Source organism: Erythrolamprus reginae, chromosome 12, assembly GCF_031021105.1.
Source record: "Erythrolamprus reginae isolate rEryReg1 chromosome 12, rEryReg1.hap1, whole genome shotgun sequence".
NCBI lineage: Eukaryota > Metazoa > Chordata > Lepidosauria > Squamata > Dipsadidae > Erythrolamprus > Erythrolamprus reginae.
In genome coordinates this window covers 661,746-679,718 of record NC_091961.1, presented here as the reverse complement: position 1 = coordinate 679,718, position 17,973 = coordinate 661,746, and the positions used below count along the sequence as shown (strand labels likewise).

Below are 17,973 nucleotides of genomic sequence, written 5' to 3'. Positions count from 1 at the left end.
TCCATCTCTCCAAAGAAAAACAAGGGACACAGCAAGATTCCATCAAAAGTGGCGTTTAGCTGTTCTTTGCAAGCCAAGAGCCTCTCGCACACAGAACCACCGAAGGCAAACTTCCTCCAAGGGGGGTTGTGGGGGGGTCACGGGCCGGCCAGAAGGGAAGGCAGCCCCCCAAAGAGGACCCCCCCTCCTGCCCATGGGTGCCCTCAGCCCCCCTCGCAGGGCTCTTGTCCGGTCAGGTTCAGCAGGGTCCAGTTGGGTCTGGCTGGGCTTCTGGAGTGGCCGCCTGTCGGTACACGGCACTGTTACAGCCTTCGCGGTTGCGCGCAATCTCAATGGCCAGGAACTGGATGCGCGGGGCTGCGGAGAGGAGAGAGGCGGGTGAGGAGGGGGCGTCCTGGGGACCCTCCCCCCCCTTGACCCTGCTGTCACTCACCCAGGATGGAGTTCTCCTCCGAGTAGCCCTGGCGGCAGTCCAGGCGCAGGAGGGTCCCCAGGTTGAAGTCCTCCACCGCCCCCTCGAACTGCAGGCAGAAGGGCCGCCACCTCTGGGGGGGGAAAGAGGGGAGCGGTGAGGACCCCCCCCACCCGAACAACAGCCCCCCCCTCCTCTCTCCCCCCCTCCCCCGGGCACCTCCTTGGCCGCCTCCGACTTGAGCGCCTCCACCTCCAGCCGGTCGACGCGCAGGTCCGGGAAGCTCCGCCGGAAGGCCGCGTAGATCCGGTCGTCGGCGCGGGTGAGCCGGAGCGCCGCGGGGTCAGCGGCCGAGAGGAGCTGCGGGGGCCGGAGGGTCAGCGGGGGACGACGACGCGCCTCCCTCCCCTCCGCCCACCCCACCCCCCGCACTCACGTGGAAGTAGACCTGGGCGTGCTGGAAGGCCCGCTCGGCCCACGCCGCCTCCAGCCGCGGCTGCCGGGGGGAGAGAAGGGAGGGAGGCAGCGGTGAGCGCCCCAGCCACACCCGCCGCCCACCCGCCCCGTCCCGCCCGGCACTCACGTCGTTCCCGAAGGCCTCGGCCGGCAGCGAGAGCACGTGCGCCGCCTCCGCCGCTTCCCGCGCGCCCTGAGGGGAGAGGGGGGGGCAGTGAGGGAGGGGGAAGGAGGGGGCGCCCCGCCCGCCCCGCGCCCGCAGCCCCCGCTCACCAGCGCGCCCCTCGCCGCCGCCATGCCGCCCTGGCTGAGGGAGAGAGGCCCGCCCCCAGCAGGCCCCGCCCCCAGCAGGCCCCGCCCTCTGCCCGTCGGGAGGGGTGGGGAGGAAAGCGGCCCCCGTCCCTCGCTCGCTCGCCCCCGGCCCAGAACGCCCCGTCCCTCGGCGGCCCGGGATCAGCCGCGGTTCCTTCGAGCGGGAGGGAAGGGCGCCACCCGAGCCGGGAATGTGCCAGGCGGGTCCCCGCTGCCACGCCGGCCGAATAAGGGCCCTTCGCCCTGTCCTTCAGAGGCCGCAGCCACGGGGGCCCCTCGACGGCCACACCTCGCGCATTGCGCCCCCTGTGGGCTCCGCTTCTAGGCTGCCTCGCTCTCGAACGAATGTCGCCCCCCTGGGCCTTGGAGCAGCGCTGCGCTCGGCTTGTGGACTTCAACTCCCAGGATTCTTGCGCCAGGGACGCCACCTCAGGGATTCTGGGAGTTGAAGTCCACGCCTCATGGAAGCGCCGACTCGGCCTCCGAGAATCCCGCAACTCTGCGAGGGAGACAAAAGCGAATAAGAGGATTAAAGGCCTGCGGACAAAAGTCTCTCCAGATGGGCTGCAGGATTTGGGTCTCTGGGCAGAGGAGGACAAGGAGGGACACTGCAGCCTCCCCATATTTGAGGGGCTCCTTCAAAGAAGGGGGGGCAGCACCTGAGGGGAGGACAAGAAACAAGGGATGGAAACTAACGAAGGAGGGAAGCAACCTGGAATTAAGGAGAAGTTTCCTAACAGTGAGGACCGGCTCCAGGTTGCCTCAGCCTTCCCTCCTTCCGAGGGGGCTCAAATGAGGACCCGGATTTGGGGGGCAAGAGGCTGGGGGCTCTGTTGAGAAGTGCTATGGCTAACAGGTTGTAAGCTGCCTTGAGTCTAAGGAGAAGGGTGGCATAAAAACCGAACAAATAAATTAATTAACTGGCAGAACAGCTTATTCGTGCAATGCACTGATTTGACCCCTCAAGCTACTTTAGGTCTGTCAGGAAGAACAAGGCGCCTTGAGTGATCTCTTGGGAATCAGAGCCTGTCAAGATGCCCTAATAGTCTCCCTGAATACATTTGGGTTAAGGTTGTATAAAGGGGGAAACGAATGACGTGGTCATAAGGATGTGCTAGAGGCAACTCAGCTGAGCAGAGGAAATAGAAGAAGGTTTTGCCAAATCAGTTAACTGAAGTATGCAGCAAAGACACCACTGAAGCAACGGAGGGCTCAAACTCCCCTGACATCAACTGGTAGGAGATCCAGCAGGTTCATTGGGAGCCCACTTTGTCATCCAAAAAGTAGAGGAAGGAGCAATTCTTACTAATAGAGATTAAATAAAAGAAGGGATTAATATTGCAGGAGCTTTGGAATTTAATGTGATAATATAATAATAATAGTAATAGTAATAATAATAATAATTTATTAGATTTGTATGCCGCCCCTCTCCGAAGACTCAGAGCGGTGATGCAAACACAGGCAATAGAACATAATCCAACCAATGTCTTAACAAACTCAAAGGGAGCCTAGGTGAGATTCAACAGATTAAAATCCTAAAGGGAAAAACAACTCAAGAAGCAACTCCAAAAACATCATAAAAGCCCAGTCCGGCACAGTACCGTTGAAAAAGAAATACAACAAATCCAAGAATTATTTTACTGAAAGAGTAGTAGATCCTTGGAACAAACTTCCAGCAGACGTGGTAGATAAATCCACAGTAACTGAATTTAAACATGCCTGGGATAAACATATATCCATCCTAAGATAAAATACAGAAAATAGTATAAGGGCAGACTAGATGGACCATGAGGTCTTTTTCTGCCGTCAGACTTCTATGTTTCTAAGAAGAAACCAGCACGATTGCACAAAAATCTTTCTGATAAATTGAAAGATTAAAAAGGTCAAGTATAAAAAAATGGAAAGAGGTGGAATACCAGCATATAGAGCCTCAACCTGCAATCACGATCAGGAAAATTGAGGCTCAGGATGAGCTAAGACTTGCAACAAATTTCAATTTTTTTAAAAAAGTAACCATTAAAAAAATAAGAAAAAGGTCAAGGAAATGACCAATCCACTAACAGAAGATGGCAAGGAGGTGATGGGCAGCAACTCCTTCCTGGCATCTATTTTTACAGAAAAGAAAAAAGACAGTGCCTTTTATTTTTATTCTGGTCTTGTTTATCTTTCAAGTTATCGGAGGGTTCTTTACGCAACCACGCTGCTATCTCCCTGCATCTCTTCAGTGTTATTATTCTAAGCAGGAGTTTCATAGCCTCCTTTCTGTTTCCCAAACTTTTTGACTGTTTTTTCCCCTTTAAGGTCCACGGATCCTTCCCGAGTTCTATCAAGGTGTTGAAATGAGCTCCCTGAAAGTCTGAGACCCTCGCTTGTGTCTGCCCCCTATGCAATCCCAGGATGCCGGGGTCCCTCCGCACCACGTTCGCCTCCCATCACTTCTTCTCGGTCGGTAAGAGTTGGGTCCGGTGGCTCGGAGCCTCTAGTTCCCCTCTGGGACCTCCGCCAGGCTCCCCTTGCGTCCCAGGGGATCTCGGGGCAGTTCGGCTCCCGCGTCGCTCTTCGGTAGCCGTGCCGGAGAGCCGGGGGGAGGCCGCGGCGAGGGGGGTTTCTCGGGCCGTCCTGGCCGCGTGGCCGCCAAAGGCTCTGCTGGAGCGTCCCGGGGATGGAGGGCGGCCGCTCCCCGCTTCTTGGGCCCAGACTCCTCCGTCCGAGGCGGCTGCCCGTGCTTGGCCGCCGTCGCCCTCCGGCCCTTCAGGCCCCGAGTTCACCGCCCAGGAGCAGCCCAGCCACCGCCGGAGGAAGCGCGCCGTCCGTGGCCGCCTTTGCGACAGGCGTCCCCGCCTTCCCCGCCGGGTCCGCGCAAGCCTTCAGCCGCGCCGCTGGCAGGTGGGCCGGGAGGGGCGGGGGGCTGAGCGCGGCGTTTTTCGGGGCGGCGCCCAATGACAGACGCCGCCGCCGCGGAGGGGGAGGAGGGGGTGGGGAGGCGGCTCCGGCGCAGGTTGCCGTGGACGACGGGGCGGCGGCGCAGGGATGCTGGTGGTGGGGCGGGTGGCGGCGGCGGCATGGAGCGCTCCCCCCGCCCGAGGCCGGCGGCTCCTGGGAAGGTAGGAGGGGCAGGGCGGGCCAGGCCCCTCCGCGCCGCTTGCTAGAGCTCCGGGGCTGCGGGGCCGGGGGGGGCGGGGGAGGCGGGAGACCAGGGGCGGGGGGGGGGTTGCGGGGGAGGGCGGGGGGTGTTTCCGGGGGCGGCTGCCCGACCCTCCGCCTCGCCCGGCGCGCCCAGTCCTGCTTCGTCACGGCGGGCGCGGAGCCGCAGGGGGCGGGCAGAAGGAGCGGCTCGGCGGGGCGCGTCTCTTGCCCGCTGCCTCCCGGCCCCCGCCTGCCGCCTGCGCCCTCCGCCTGCGCCCGCCGGTAAGGAGGCCCTGCCGGGATGCTGGGGGGGGGGGGGGGCTGGGAATGGGAAGCGGCGCCGCTCCACCTGCCGCCCGGGACTCCCGCGGGACCTGCGCCTCGCAACTGGCCGCCCGCGCTGCCCTCCGCGGAGGAGGCCGGGCCGCCGCTCTTCTCTGCCGCGGCCGCACAGTCCTGTCCCGCCGGACGAGGGGGGGGGGGGCGCGGGCGGGGACGGGCAGGGGGGGGAGAGAAGCTCTCGGGGAAAAGGCCGCCGCCGCCGCCCCTCCCGCGGGGCATCCACGGGCCCAGCCCGGCCTCCCCTGCCCGGCGCCCCGCGCGCTGCTCGCTGAGGGGAAAGTGGCGGGGGCCGAGCGCGCATGCGCCTGTCTGTGTCGCCGCGGGCAGCTCCCGTTTGCCCCCCTGGCGACCTCCGTCGGCCCCTGCGGCGGGGAGCGGCGCTGCTCGGGCTCGGCTGCCCCTCAGCCCCCTCGGAGCCGCCCAGGCCTCTGTCCGCTTTGGCCTCGCGCCAGCGCCCCCCTCCCCAACGCCCTCTGAGGCTTCTCTGGAGACGCTGGGGCCCCGGGGGGGAAGAGCCCAGCGATGTCTCCTGGAAGCGGCCTCTCCTGGACGTGGCGCCTGCTGTGTGCTCGAGTTGTGCGAATCAGGGGCAGCCTGAGGGACGCAGCTTGAGGTAGCAGCCTTGTAGCAGCCGAGATGGAATGCAAGGGAAGCGCAGGCCTGGCCCCTGGTTTCCTCCCTGGGCTTGGGCCTCAACCCTCCCGCACCTTCAGCACAGGAGGCGATGGGCGACTGGAGCCTTTGCTCTCTGGTGCTGCATCTGGGGAACATTTAGTCCTCAGCTGCAGCTCTGTCTCTGAAGGTGGCAGGCAGGGTCTCAGGGGCTGGTGGGCTTGGCTGGAGGAGGCAGGGGGGGATCCACATTGTGGTCTTCAAGCTGAAACCAGGGCACAAGCGCAGCCTTTCCAAACAGGAGGCATTTATGGCACAATCTTTTAACAGGGCTCTGAATGGTTTTCACTGCTCAGTTCTTGAATTCATTCCACCTATGACCAGCGTCCTTTTGGCTTGTGGGTCTTTTCCCGCCCGGAAGCCCTCAGTATTCGAGTCCCCTTTGGAAGAGCTCTCTGGTTGGGCCTTGGCCGGTTGCTGGAGGCCAGGGGGCTTGGCTGGGTGGGTCTCCCCTCTGGGAAGAGAAGCCTCCTCCTCCTCCCTTCCTCCTGGGGAGGGTCTTTCCTTGGTTGGAAAGCACCAAGGACCCCACAATTCTCCCCCTCCTCCCCCTCCTGGACAGGTGAGGCAGGGGCTCCAGAACCTCCTTTCTTTGGTGGAATCAGAAATTCAAGCTTCCCTTATTTTCATGTAGATTGTTTCTGTATTTGTACCTGAAGTGGAAAACCCCTGTCCACCTCAGGGCTGTTTGGCCACAACAATAGCTGGACCGCTCCAGAGGAGGGCATAAATCTTTAAGAAGGAAAGGGTGATGGACATTTAAGCTACTCCCAGTCTTTGGCCTTTGCAAATGAGGTGGTGGGCAATCTCCCCGCAGGAAGGCGCATGGGAGGCTGGCGGAAGAGCTGCTCCACAGCGCAGCCCAAGTGACTCCTGTGCAGCCTGTTGTCAGAATCCCTTGTTTCTTTCTGCAGCCTCTTGTGAACATTTCCGGGAGGGGGGAGAGGGGGACATTGCTGGGCCAGGAAGAGGGCGGGTGTTTCCTCTGGGGCAAAAGAGGAGGAGAAGGGGGGGCTTGGCTTATGGACAGGCACCTACTCTGACTTTGCCGTGTGGCTTTGGGGTGCCTGGCTCTGGGGGCTTCGTTGGGGGCTTTCTGGGACAGCTGTGGGAGTGGGCAGCTGCGTCGCCACCTTCCTGGCACAGAAGAGCCATCCTGCTCAGAATAAAAATAGGGGCAGCATGCCTTAAGATAAAGTGGGAACGTTGACTAGAGGGAGGGAGGGAGGGAGGGAGGGAGGGAGGGAGGAAGGAAGGAAGGAAGGAAGGAAGGAAGGAAGGAAGGAAGGAAGGAAGGAAGAGGGCCCGGGAATGGAAGGAGCCTCCGCCCGGGATCGAGCGCCTTTTCTCTTCGGCCGCCTTCGTCTTCCCCGCCGTCCCCACGCGGTGCCCAAAGCCGCTCGGGACCGGGCCGAGGCCGGCATTCAGCCCCGAGTGGACCGCCACGGCCCGTTCCAGGCAGCTGGGACCGGCCGGCGGCTAGTGGGAGGCTTTCGGCTTCCGTGCCCAGCGAGGGGACTCGGGGACCTCGGCCGCCGGGGAGCTGGGACCGCGCTTGCCGCCCTCCGTGGGGCCGGGGCTGCGGGGGGGCCTCGGGGCTCCCTTATCGGCGCTGTGCACGCGGACCGTGCCGGAGGGGCCGCTGTCGGCTGGTGGTCCGGGCGTGGCCCCGCTGGGCGCTGCCGATAACCGCGCCGGAGGAGACCCGGGCGCTGCGCCTCCTCCGGGGAGCTTTCCCTCGGCGGAGGCGCTGGCAGCGGGCCGGACGGGGCCTGCGGGGGCTTCGGGCGGGGGCTCTCCAGGGGCTGCCCCGCCTCTCGTGGGGGTCGCGCTGCCTCGGGGCTTCCTCCCTCCTGCTCAGGCTGGCAGGTTGCCATTGGACGGAGTAGAAATCTCCATTGGCCACGTGTGGTTGGACCCCCGCGGAGTTTGTCTTTGGTGCCGATGCGCTCAGTGCACATGGAAGAAAAGAGACGGTTGTCAGGAGGTTCTGATAGGGTAGAACGGGGCACTCAGGGGAGGCGGTGGCCACCTGGCTGCTTCGGTGTCGTTGGCTGCGTGCTTGGATCTTGGCAGAAGGCACCGTGACTCTGCAGGAAGTTGGCAGCCCAGAAATTCCATAAATAACCTGGGAGCGGGATTACAAAGCCAGAGGAACCAGGGCCAGGCAGGACCCTGAAAAGACCCCCGGGGTTTCAGCTTCCTAGACGGTGTGTCCCAAGGGGGGCTGAGCCTTGGGCTAAGATGGGGGGGAAGTGCCCCCCCATTCCGAGAGTTGTCTCTCTACAAAGGGCCGGTTCAAGCTGGGGGACAGTTAGGCGTGTAAGGGAATATGCGGGTGTGCAAGACTGGGCTCAGGCAGTTTCTGCTCCAGCCAAACATAAACCATTGGATGCAGGTGCAAAACCTGTCTGTCTTTGGGTTGCAGACGTTGAGTGAGTAGTGGGACAAGGGCCCCCCTTCCCGGCAGAATGCCCAGCCCCCCTCTCCTCCAGCCATGGCACGTCCGTGGGGGCTTCCAGGGGAGATGGGCTGGGTCCACATGGAGCCCTTCTGGCCTTCAGTGTTGCCCCCTGGTTCCTCTTCCTTTCGGCTGCTGCGTCTCCACACACTCCTGAGTTCAAAGGGGGGGGAGGGGGCCACCGACACAGGGGGGGTGGGAAGGCAACCCAGGTCCTGATGGGACTTTTTGGTTCAGCTTCTAAGCTCAGGTGCCAGAGCTGGTGCGCGAGTGGCTGCCATTTGCAGGCAAAAGCTCCTGGCTTGGTGCCCCCTTCTCAAAAAAACCCCCACCCAGCCTCCCACAGCCCTGGGGATGTGTGTGTGGTCTGCTCCGCCCAATTCATCCCACAAAACCTCGTTTGTGTGGCTCACTGTCCTTCCACAGGGCGAAGGCATCGCTGGCTTCAAAGTCTTGCGTTTGGGTCGGTTCCAAAGCTTCCTGTCCACAGACGACCCGGGGGGGGGGGGGCTGATAAAAATAAGGAGGCAAAAGAAAACAGCCACTCAAGATTGTGAACTCCCTCAACTCCCCGAGAGCCTGTGTGTGTGTATGTGTGTGTGTGTGTGTGTGATGGTGGCACCAACCCAGCAAAGGGAGCTTTCTAGGGGCAACACCTGCTGGTCCAGGGTGGAGGAAGGAAGGTCTAAATGCCCCTGGGGAGGACCTGGGCCAGTGCTGCGTCTCCAGAGGCCCCAAATGAGGCAGCCCTCAGGAGAACAAAGGGTGCTTCTCCCCACAGCCGCCCCCCTCCCCCCCCCCCCAGTCTGTGTGCTGTGGAAAATGTGAGCTCAGGGCGGCCGGTGCCCAGCCAGAGAATGCGGCCTTATCTGGTGCCCTTCGTCTGCCCTCCTGCACACAGAGTAGCCTTTGAGGGGGGGGAGGAGCCATGCCCCCACCTGCTCTGCCTGGACTTCGGCTGCCCCCCAAAGGCCTGCCCCCTGCCCCCCCAACGGCCCTCGGGGTCCCCCTTCTGCCTGTGGTCCCACCTGCGCTCTTGGAGGGCAGCTCCCTCTGCTTTGGGTCTCTTTCTCCCCCCACCCCCCCGGGAGCTCCTCGGTAGGCAACTTGCTCCCCCTGTGGGGTATTGGGAACCAGGGTGAGATGGGGAGGGTGGGAAAAAGGCTCCGGGGGGGGGCTCCTTTCAAGGCCCCTCTGGTCACAGAAAAGGACTGTTGGGGGGGGGGGCTTGGGAAGGCTGCCTGCCTGAACTGGGGGCTCCAGAGAGCTTCTCTCCTTCAGACCGAAGGCCCCAGCGACCCCCACGGAGGGAGGGAGCGAGGGAGCAGCAGCAGCAAGGGCCCTGCTGGTGGTGTGTTTTCCTGCTCAACTCCCGGGCTCTGCTCCAGGCAACCAGGCGGCATCAGGCAGGCGGTCCCTGGGGTGGAGGGGGAGGAGGGGGTCCCTGGGCACTTCGCTTGCGGGATGGGAGGGAGGAGAGGGGGGCAGAGCTGCTAAGGTCAAGGCGGAAGCCCTGCACAGGACAGGGAGGGGCCTCTCCCCTGGGGCAGAAGGAGAGAAAGGTGGGAACCGCTGCTCCTCCTCTTCCTCCTCCTGCCACAGCTGCTCCTCCGTGGCCTCTGGAGCCTCCGGCAAAGGCCCCTCCCTCACCCTTGAAAGCCAAGCAGCCCAGGGCATCCTCGGGGGGGGGCAGGAGGGGCACGGTCTGGGTCAAGGGCAGAAGGCAGCAGCCGCCACTCACGCAAAGCCACTCAGAGCTGGGGTTCCTGCCCATGTGCCGAGTGGGCAGCGCAGCTGTGGGAGACCCCCCAGGGGTGACTTCACTCGTGCCCCCCCCATCCAGGAAGGGAATCTCAGCCCTTCAACACAAGGAATAACAGTGCTGACAATGAAGGCCAACTGCTGGGAGGGGCACGGGGATGGAGGGGGCTGGAACTGGCTGTCCAGGGTCTCCTGGCTCCCCCCCCCAGTTGGCTTTCATTGTTAACACTCCACAGCCCCCAAGCAGCCCCCCCAGGCCTCCTGGAGCTCTGGGTCACCACTCTGGGTGTGAGGCTATTTCACTGGCTGAAGGCAGATTTCATGGGCCTCACTCTGGAGAATGACCAGTGTGTGTGTGTATATATCAGGGCGGTGTTTCTCTTTTTCTAAAAAAAAATAAATTTATTTATTTATTTATTTATTTATTTATTTATTTATTTATTTATTGGATTTGTATGCCGCCCCTCTACACAAACTCGGGGCGGCTAAATACTTTTATATTGATTATTTCCAATTAAAATAGATAGCATAAGCAAACACAAACCTCCTGGGGGGGGGCATGGCAGTGTTTCTCCACTATTTTCTGTTACGTTCCCCCCCCCCAGGAAGAAGTAAACATTTTGCACACCCCCCCAACTCCCTGCCAGGACGATTGTTTGCAATATTCAGCACGTTTTCACTGAAAAAACTCGCGATGCGTTGTGGGCAAAACTGACCCGTCTTCCTTCCTTACTCGTCTTGGTCTGGCGCTGCAAGGGAGGGACGGAAGGCAGAGAGCTTGTGGCTTGAGACCCCAAGCGAGTGAGTTCAGCCAGAGAGGGCGGGGGGGGGGGCGCCTCTCATTCTGAAGCTGGGTGGGTTTTCCCCCTCCCCACGCAGAGGCTCCTTGTGAAGGTGGGAAATGGGTTATTCTTTGTCAAGTGGACCAGATGAAATTGAAGCCACATTTGAAAAGAAACCATGGCAAAAGCAACATATAAGGTAGAAGAAAATGAGCTCTTTCTAATTAAATAAAAGTAAAGAAGATTGAAGGTGGGAAAACGGAGCAATGGAAATAACACTCTTTCTAATGAAGAGGATTGAAGGAAAGAGCGCGGTTTTTCCTGTCGTATATGTTTTTGTCATGGTTTCTTTTCAAGTGAGGCTGCCAAAATCAGTCAAGTGGACACCTGGTCCACTTGACAAAGAATGACCCCAATCCCCTCCTCCCGCTCCCTGGGATTCCAGCCCTGCCCAGGTTGAAGGTCCCCTGCCAGGATTGCAATCGGACAGCACATCTGTACACACTGGCACACACAAACGCAGCACACACACGCCCAGAGCCTCGGCTGACCTCCTGTCTCCTCTCTCCCCACCCCAGGACTTGCTGAGTGACCCAGCCTAGGCTGCCCGCCTGGAGGCCGGATGGAAAAGTTGCAGAAGGTAAAGTTGGGCTGGGCGGGTTGTTTGTCCAGCAGAGTTGGAAAACGGGGGCCAGGATTCCTTTCCGGAGGCGCTTGGCACTCTCTGAGCCGGGCGGTTCACTTGCAGGGGTCTCATTGCCAAACTGGGCAACACCATCAGTGCTGTGAGGGAGGGATCATGAGCAGAGTCCCCTTCCTCCTGCCCCGGATGCCTCTGTTCCTCGGTCTGGGTTGTGGAACCGGCCGAGGGAGCCTCCAAGGGCTTCAGGCCTTAACCCCCCCCCGGCCCCCACAGGAGCTCCTTCTAGCAAGGGGGTCCAGCAGGAAGCAGGGGAGGCCCCCACCACCAGCACCAGGCAGTGGCTGTTGCAAGGTGGCCCCAGAGGCTGGCGGTGAATCCATTGTCGTCTGCAGAACAAGACATGGTCCCTGCAAAAAGGCCGGGGGGGGGGGCTGCTCAGGGGGAACAGGGAGGTGTGCTCGCCCCCCGCCCCCCCCCCCGTGGCTCTGAGGGCTGGTGGAGTCCAGCACAATTCCACGACTGCACCTGGGCAGGTAGTGAAATCACACGTGGACACGCAGGTGTTACCTGCCCAGGTGCAGTCGCAGAATTGCGCTGGACTCCACCATCCCCCAGAGCCACGGTTGATAGTTTCCCTAAACGTTACGTTAGAAAAAGCAACGATAAAAGCCAATAAGGAGCATTTGCAGTATTATGCGCGGCCCTGAGTCGCTTCGAGAAGGGCGCATTGAAATCTTACACATAAATAAATGAAGTAAACAAGACAGTAGGACAGGGAGGGTGGGCGCAACGGTGCGCTTATGCACGGACATCTCCCGACTGGCCGCCTGCTTTTCTTCCCCCCCACAGCAGCTGACGTCCCCAAGGAGCATCGTCCTCTCGGCCCGGGGCTCAGGCCCCCCCGGATCCCCCTCCAGCATCACGGTGAGAGACTGCAGGGCCCCCCCCCCCCCGGCCTCCCTCCCTCCTGCTGCTAGACAACCATGGGGAGCAGAGGGGGCAGGTGGAAGGGGGGCCCTGAGCCGGGAGGGACCAAGGAGACCAGGACCCCCATATTTGAGGTGGGGGTTCCTCAGCCCTAGGATGGAGGGGGGAGAGTTAGTTGAAGCTTGGGAGAGTCCAGGGAGGCTGGGATGCTTCCGGCTCTCAAGGAGGAAACCTGGGCCCCTAGAGAGAGGGGCTGGCTTTGTGCCCCTGGGTGGCGGGTCTCGCACTCGGGCCTCCCTGCTCCCCTGGCAGAGGAGCCCCGGTCTGGGCCTTGTGGGAGCCCCTGGCTTCTCCCCCTCTGTGGATCACACCCACCCACCCACCCACACGCAGCCGCCCGCCCCTCCTCCCGCCTTCCCAGGCCAAGATGGACGACGAGGTCCTGGGCTACAAGGACCTGGCCGCCCTCCCCCGGGACAAGGCCATCCTGGACATCGAGCGCCCGGACCTGATGATCTACGAGCCCCACTTCACCTACTCCCTCCTGGACCAGGTGCAGCGCCCGCGGAGCCGAGAGGTGAGGCCAGCGTTGCCAAGGGAGGGCGCCCCCTGCAGGCTCTGCCCCACCAGCTGCCCACCCTACGGGGGGGGAGGGGGGGGGCGGCTGAACTCCTGTCCACACTCCCACGTGGATGTGCCGCCATGGCCAGAGCAGCCCAGCCCTGTCAGGCGGTGTCGGAGGAACGTCGCGTAATGCCCGCCTCTCCCGCTCTTCCTCTTGCAGCCGTCGCTCTCGCCCACGTCCCTCTCGCCTCCCCCCTCGCCAGAAGTAAGTGCTCCTCCGGAGGGGGGGGCACTGGGAGGGGGCTCAGGCTAGATGGGCTGAGGTGGGGGCCTTGCCGTCCCTCAGTGAGGAAGCCTTGAAGGGAGGAGCCTCTCTTGGGAGGCCGGGACACGAAGCCCTGGGGAGACGGCCGAGGAGACAGCAGGGCCTTCTCCTGGGTGGCCCTCCATCCACGCGCTCTCTGCTTTCAGGTCAGCCATGAGTGGGTGGATGCCAAATCCCCAGGAAGTCTCGGCAAAGCCTCCGGGCACCGGGCCGGCAGCAGGAACCGTGCGGGACTCCAGCACTTCCATCATCCTGGTATGGCCTTCCCCCCATTCCCAATTGCCAGGCAGTCCAAGGGCTCAGCAGCCTTTCCTCGCTTGGAGCTGCAGGGATTCCTTTCCATAAAGCCTGGGGCCATCACCGAGGAGTCCGCGCCCCACCCGCCCTTTGGCTTTTCTTCCCTGGAGGAGCTTTGCAGGCACCAGAGGTTGCTGGTTTCAGTCCAGCCTCCGAGTGACCAGGGCGCAGTTCCCCCCCCAAAAGTGGAGTTACTCTGCAACTATGCCGTGGAGGGAGGGAGGGAGGGGGGGTCCACAGAAGAGGGAATGGGGGAGGGCCTGGCCACCTTCCCCACCTCTCTCCCTTCCCCAGAGACCAACACTGCGGAGATCAACATCTACAAGAAGCCCCCCATCTACAAGCAGAAGGGTAGGAGCCCCTCCCGTGATGGGGGGTGGAGGGGGGGCAGCATCATCTGGGGCTCATGACCCTTGACCTCTTCCAGAGGCCGGCCCGGCCCCGACGCCCGAGAACAAGCGGATGATTGAGGGCCTGATTATTGAGTCCTCCAAATTCCCGGCTGCTCAGCCCCCGGACCCCAGCCAGCCGGCCAAGATTGAGACCGACTACTGGCCCTGTCCGCCTTCCCTGGCGGTCGTCGGTAGGTGCTCCCCCACCCCAAAGCCCCAAGGGAGCCTTTCCATTACGATGGGTTCCTTCCGCCACGTACGTAGTGATGGTCTCCATATCTATCTCTACCTACCTGCCTACGCACCTGAATTCATCTGCCACCCACTGGGCGGCTTAGAGCAATCATTATAAACCATAAACTCAGATTAAAACATTTCATAATAATAAAAACATTTCGTAATATATAGTTCAGTGTCACAGTGATGAAAGCAGTTCATCACAATAAAAGCCCTGCAGTCCAGCCACCCCCTTCAAACACCTCCCATCCCAATCAACTGGAAGGTGTCCGTCCGCATTCCGTCCTCTTCTTCTTCTTCGCAGAGACCGAGTGGCGGAGGCAGAAGGCGTCCAAGAGGGGAGGGGAGGTGGCCGAGGAGGAGGAGGAGGAGGAAGAGGAGAGGCGGAGCCTGAGGGAGCAGCAGGAACAGGAGCTGAGCAAGGTAGCGGGAAGCCCCCCTCCCCCGTGGATGGCGGGGTGTGTGTGTGTGTGTGTATGGAGGATTGGGAGAGGGAGGGGGCACTCGGGGGGGGGTGGCTCCTCCCAGACCTCTTCCTTCTCCCCCCCCCTGCAGGTGGCCTCCAACCTGGGCAGACTCATCCTGAAGGAGGAGATGGAGAAGTCGCTGCCCATCCGGAGGAAGACCCGATCCCTCCCAGACCGAACTCCCTTCCAGGCCTCCTGTGAGTGATGCTGGGGAGGGACACGGCCCCAGGGGGAGGGAAGGGGGGGGCTGTGTGCAGAGAATCCCTGACAGTCATGGAAGGGACTCTGCAGGGGGTCTGATCCACCCCCCACCCCCACCCCGTAAGAGAAGGAACCGGGACCCGCAGTGACCCTCCAGGCTGTCCAAACCTCCTCCAAGGGCTACGGGTGCCAGAGGGAGGAAGGCCAGGGGGGGGCTCACACAGGGGGAGGGGCACGTCCCTCCTGAGGACCCGTCAGACCGGCCTGCTGGGGATTGGATTAAAGCCCAGGGTCTCTTGTCCGGTCTTGTGAGTTCCGACAGAACAATCCCACCTCATTTATTTTATCCATCTATTCATTCATGAGATTTCCAGGCCTACAACATAATAAATGCCACAATATACATCAGGAAATCTAATTATTTTAAAAAGAATGACCCCTTCCAAGCCCTCCGTGCCCCCAGCCCCCCCTCCCCACCAGCCATATTTCCTCGCCTGTCACTGCCAAAGGTGTTTCTGCTCCACCCGCTGACCAGCCCATCCTCGGGCCCCACACTGACCGGCTGTTTCTCTTCCAGGTTCGCATGGAGGGAGCTCAAAACCAGCAACGTCGCTTCCTGCCTCCGGGAGACACACGCTGGCCAGGGTAAGCGGGACACACACACACACACACACACACACACACACACACACACACACGGAGCAGTGGGAGGGGGCACCTGGGAGGCAGGCAGGTGGGGCGGGCAGGTTGCCTTGCAAGGGGGCTCCGGGATTTCCACTTGCTCAACTGCCCAGAGAGGGAAAGGAAGTGAGGAAATGGGGGGGGGGGCTCAGCATCCACGGGAGAAGAGGGCAAGTGTTCCGGGCAGCGTCTCCCAGGCCTTTCAACCCCCCTGCCCTCCCTCCCTCCCACCGCCCATCCTGCCCCAATTCCTCTGGCCAGGTGGGCATTGGGAGAACTCGTGGGGCGCCTCTCCGGCCGTGCCTGGGTGGGGGGCTCCAGCCCTGCAGGGGGAGCAGCCTCCTCTCAGCTGCTGAGGCCTCGCCTGGGCCATGGTCAGCTTAGCGGGAGGCGAGAGAAGCCGCCTTGACCCCTGGGTGACGGGCTCTGCTCTCCTCTCGCCCCAGCTACAGTCAACCGAGTTTGGAACCGGCAGCAGCGACAAGGGCAGTGCAGGTAAGAGAGGCTCCTGTCCTGTTGCAGGCCTGGTGGGGGGGCACAGAGGCTGACCCACTCCCTCCCCTCCCCCAGCCTCACCCCCCCTTCTCTCTTGCAGGGCTGCAGGTGAGCAGGCCCCCCGGTGGGGGCAGAGAGCAGCAGCACAGAGGCCGCCCCTCCCCCCAGCACCCTCAGACACGGGAGGGGCCGGCCTGAGGAGGGGGCAAGGGCCGGGCACCCCACTCCCTCCGCTCAGGCCCCGCGTGCCCCTCTTCCCCCACAGAACGGCCAGAAGAGCCACATGGACCGAGGCAGCTCCCTCCCCAGCATCCTGGAGCAAAAGGTCAGAGGGCGCCCGTGGGGGGGGCAGATGTGGGGGAGGCAGGGGGGGAGCAGAGCCTGGCTTCCTTCCCTCCGCAGGCCTGATGACCGGCTGCCCCTTTGCTTCTCCCCCGCCAAAGATTTATCCCTACGAGATGCTGCTGGTGACCAACCGAGGGAGGGTCAAGCTGCCGCCCGGAGTGGACCGGACGCGACTTGAGGTAGGGCACCCCCCCTCCGGCCCCTCCGGCCCAGGTGGGCAGACCCGGCCCAGCCCCTCCAAAGCAGCAGCCCTCCTCCCCCTCCTCTTTGTGCCCCCCTGCAGCGGCACCTGTCGCCCGAGGACTTCTGCCGGGTCTTTGCGATGGCCCCCGAGGAGTTCTGCCGCCTGGCCCTGTGGAAGCGGAACGAGCTGAAGAAGGCGGCCTTCCTCTTCTGAGCCCCCCCTCGCAGCCTCCCTGCCCAGCGGGAGCTCCACGTGTGTCGTGCATCGCAGAGGCTTTAGGGCGCCTCGTGGGCAGGCGCCAAGGACACTCCTCCCCCCACCCCAGCCACGAGGAAGAGGAAGCCGGCCGGCCCCAGTCGGGCAGGGGGAGAGGAGCCGCCTGGGAACGTGTGGCCCCCCTGCAGCAGTTGGGAGAAAGCAGGGGGGGCTCCTCCTCAGCCGCCATCCAGCAGGAGTCGATGTGTGGTGGCCCTGTTGTCTCTCCAGAAAAGCTTCGTGGAGCACCGGCCACTCTCCCTCCCAGCTGCCTTCATTCTCTTCCCCCCCAGGCTTGCCCCCCCCTTCAGAGTTGCTGGACCACTGGGCCTTCTTAGTGCAGAGTCGGGCTGGGTCTCCAGGGATTGTCCAGTCTCTGAAGGTTGAAGGACCATCCCTCACAGCCCTCTTGTGCATCCCCTTCCCCTTCCCCATTTCCGGGACAGTTTAAGTCATTCCAGAGCGCCTGGACCTTCCCACGCGGCTGAGCCAAGAGGGTGCAGAGGCCAAGCCAGAAGGCATTCGACTGGGTAAAGATGGACATGGACAGAACGGCTGACGTGAGCAGCAAGGGCTTGGGAGGGGGGGCGCCTGGAGGAGAGCTGCACCAACTGCTGCTGGCTGGAGGAAGAGCACTGGGGGGGGGGGGTCAGGAGCCGCCCCTTCTTTCCAATTATGCTGGTGGGCACAAGGCTGGAACCCCCTCCCTCACTGCAGGCCTTGAGGTGGGTGTGGAATCTCCAGCTCACCCATGAAAGGAGAATCCAGCCACAGAAGCCCCCTGACCCAAGTTCTCCCTCCCTCCTTGCCAGCAACCTCCACAGGATGCCACACCCAGCAGAGAGGGGGCTCCTGGCCCCAGGGGAGGGCTCGAGGGAGGGGGGGCTCTTGAGGAACCTGGCACCTGGGGATGGGTGTGAGGGAGGTGGCAGCTCCTGTTGCATCTCAACTCCCCCGAAATGGCAAACCCCGAGTGTGCCCCCCCCACCTGAAACCCGGCTGCCTGAGGACAAAGCCATGCTAGAGGTTGCCAAGACTGGAACTCCGCCCCCCCGCCCCCCCCGCCCTTCCCTTCCCCGTCATTCCACTCTGCAAACGTAGAGCGCAACTTATGTGAATGTTGTTAAATGTGGCTCCGCCCACCTACTTTGGCTGATGTGAAGACCTGTGACCCTTTCCCCCTTTTTAATTAAACGTGAAGCAGCTTTATTGGAAAACCTTCGTCTGGCGCTGGTGTTTCCTTCGAACCGGGCTGGGTAGGGGCTTCTTTCACTTGGGGGACGGAATCCTAAAGGAGGGCCCCCCAATCTCTGGGCCTTGGGCTGTCCAGAACCAAGCTGCGGAAGGGGGGGGGGGCCAGCCCAGGCCTCCCCACTTGGGTGCACCAGGGGCAAGGGGTGCGCATGGGGTTGCCCACCACTTGTGCGGAACCACAGCCTCTCCGCCGGTCACAGAGCCAAGGCGGTTGGAGAAGCCTCGTCTGGAGCATTCCCGCTAACTGGGCTGTTCCTGAATGTCCCGCAGATGAATGCGGGAGTCCTCCCCCCCCCGGTCAGCACCTCTGCTCTGGCGCTCCGTGTTGAGCCCACGTGGCAGAGCCGAGACACCGGCTGCCTGCCGGAGAGGAGTGGGCTGC

At 62.2% G+C, this 17,973-nt stretch overlaps 2 protein-coding genes across 13 annotated transcripts; one reads left to right on the top strand and one right to left on the bottom strand.

Annotated features, from left to right (window-relative positions):
- Positions 1-37: 37 nt before the first annotated feature.
- On the bottom strand, positions 38-1,190 carry PBDC1 (polysaccharide biosynthesis domain containing 1). Its single transcript, XM_070765415.1, has 6 exons — positions 1,142-1,190; positions 996-1,061; positions 849-908; positions 632-772; positions 434-545; positions 38-357 (listed from the first exon to the last, which is right to left on the bottom strand). The coding sequence occupies exons 1-6, from the start codon at positions 1,163-1,165 to the stop codon at positions 239-241; spliced, it is 522 nt and encodes a 173-aa protein (XP_070621516.1). The 5' UTR covers positions 1,166-1,190; the 3' UTR covers positions 38-238.
- A 2,363-nt stretch (positions 1,191-3,553) lies between these two features.
- Positions 3,554-17,554, top strand: DMTN (dematin actin binding protein). Of its 12 annotated transcripts, none has more exons than XM_070765405.1 (16): positions 3,554-3,629; positions 10,903-10,964; positions 11,817-11,891; positions 12,316-12,471; positions 12,679-12,723; positions 12,930-13,038; positions 13,375-13,431; positions 13,508-13,663; positions 14,014-14,132; positions 14,265-14,373; positions 14,955-15,022; positions 15,505-15,553; positions 15,654-15,661; positions 15,819-15,878; positions 15,997-16,077; positions 16,182-17,554. In XM_070765405.1, the coding sequence occupies exons 2-16, from the start codon at positions 10,947-10,949 to the stop codon at positions 16,293-16,295; spliced, it is 1,224 nt and encodes a 407-aa protein (XP_070621506.1). In that variant the 5' UTR covers positions 3,554-3,629; positions 10,903-10,946; the 3' UTR covers positions 16,296-17,554. The 12 variants fall into 12 exon arrangements, with proteins under 12 accessions (XP_070621506.1, XP_070621513.1, XP_070621507.1 ...); XM_070765412.1 differs by lacking the exon at positions 3,554-3,629 and adding an exon at positions 3,975-4,066 and having other exon boundaries at positions 15,629-15,661; XM_070765406.1 differs by lacking the exon at positions 3,554-3,629 and adding an exon at positions 4,039-4,066.
- The last annotated feature ends 419 nt before the right edge of the window (positions 17,555-17,973 follow it).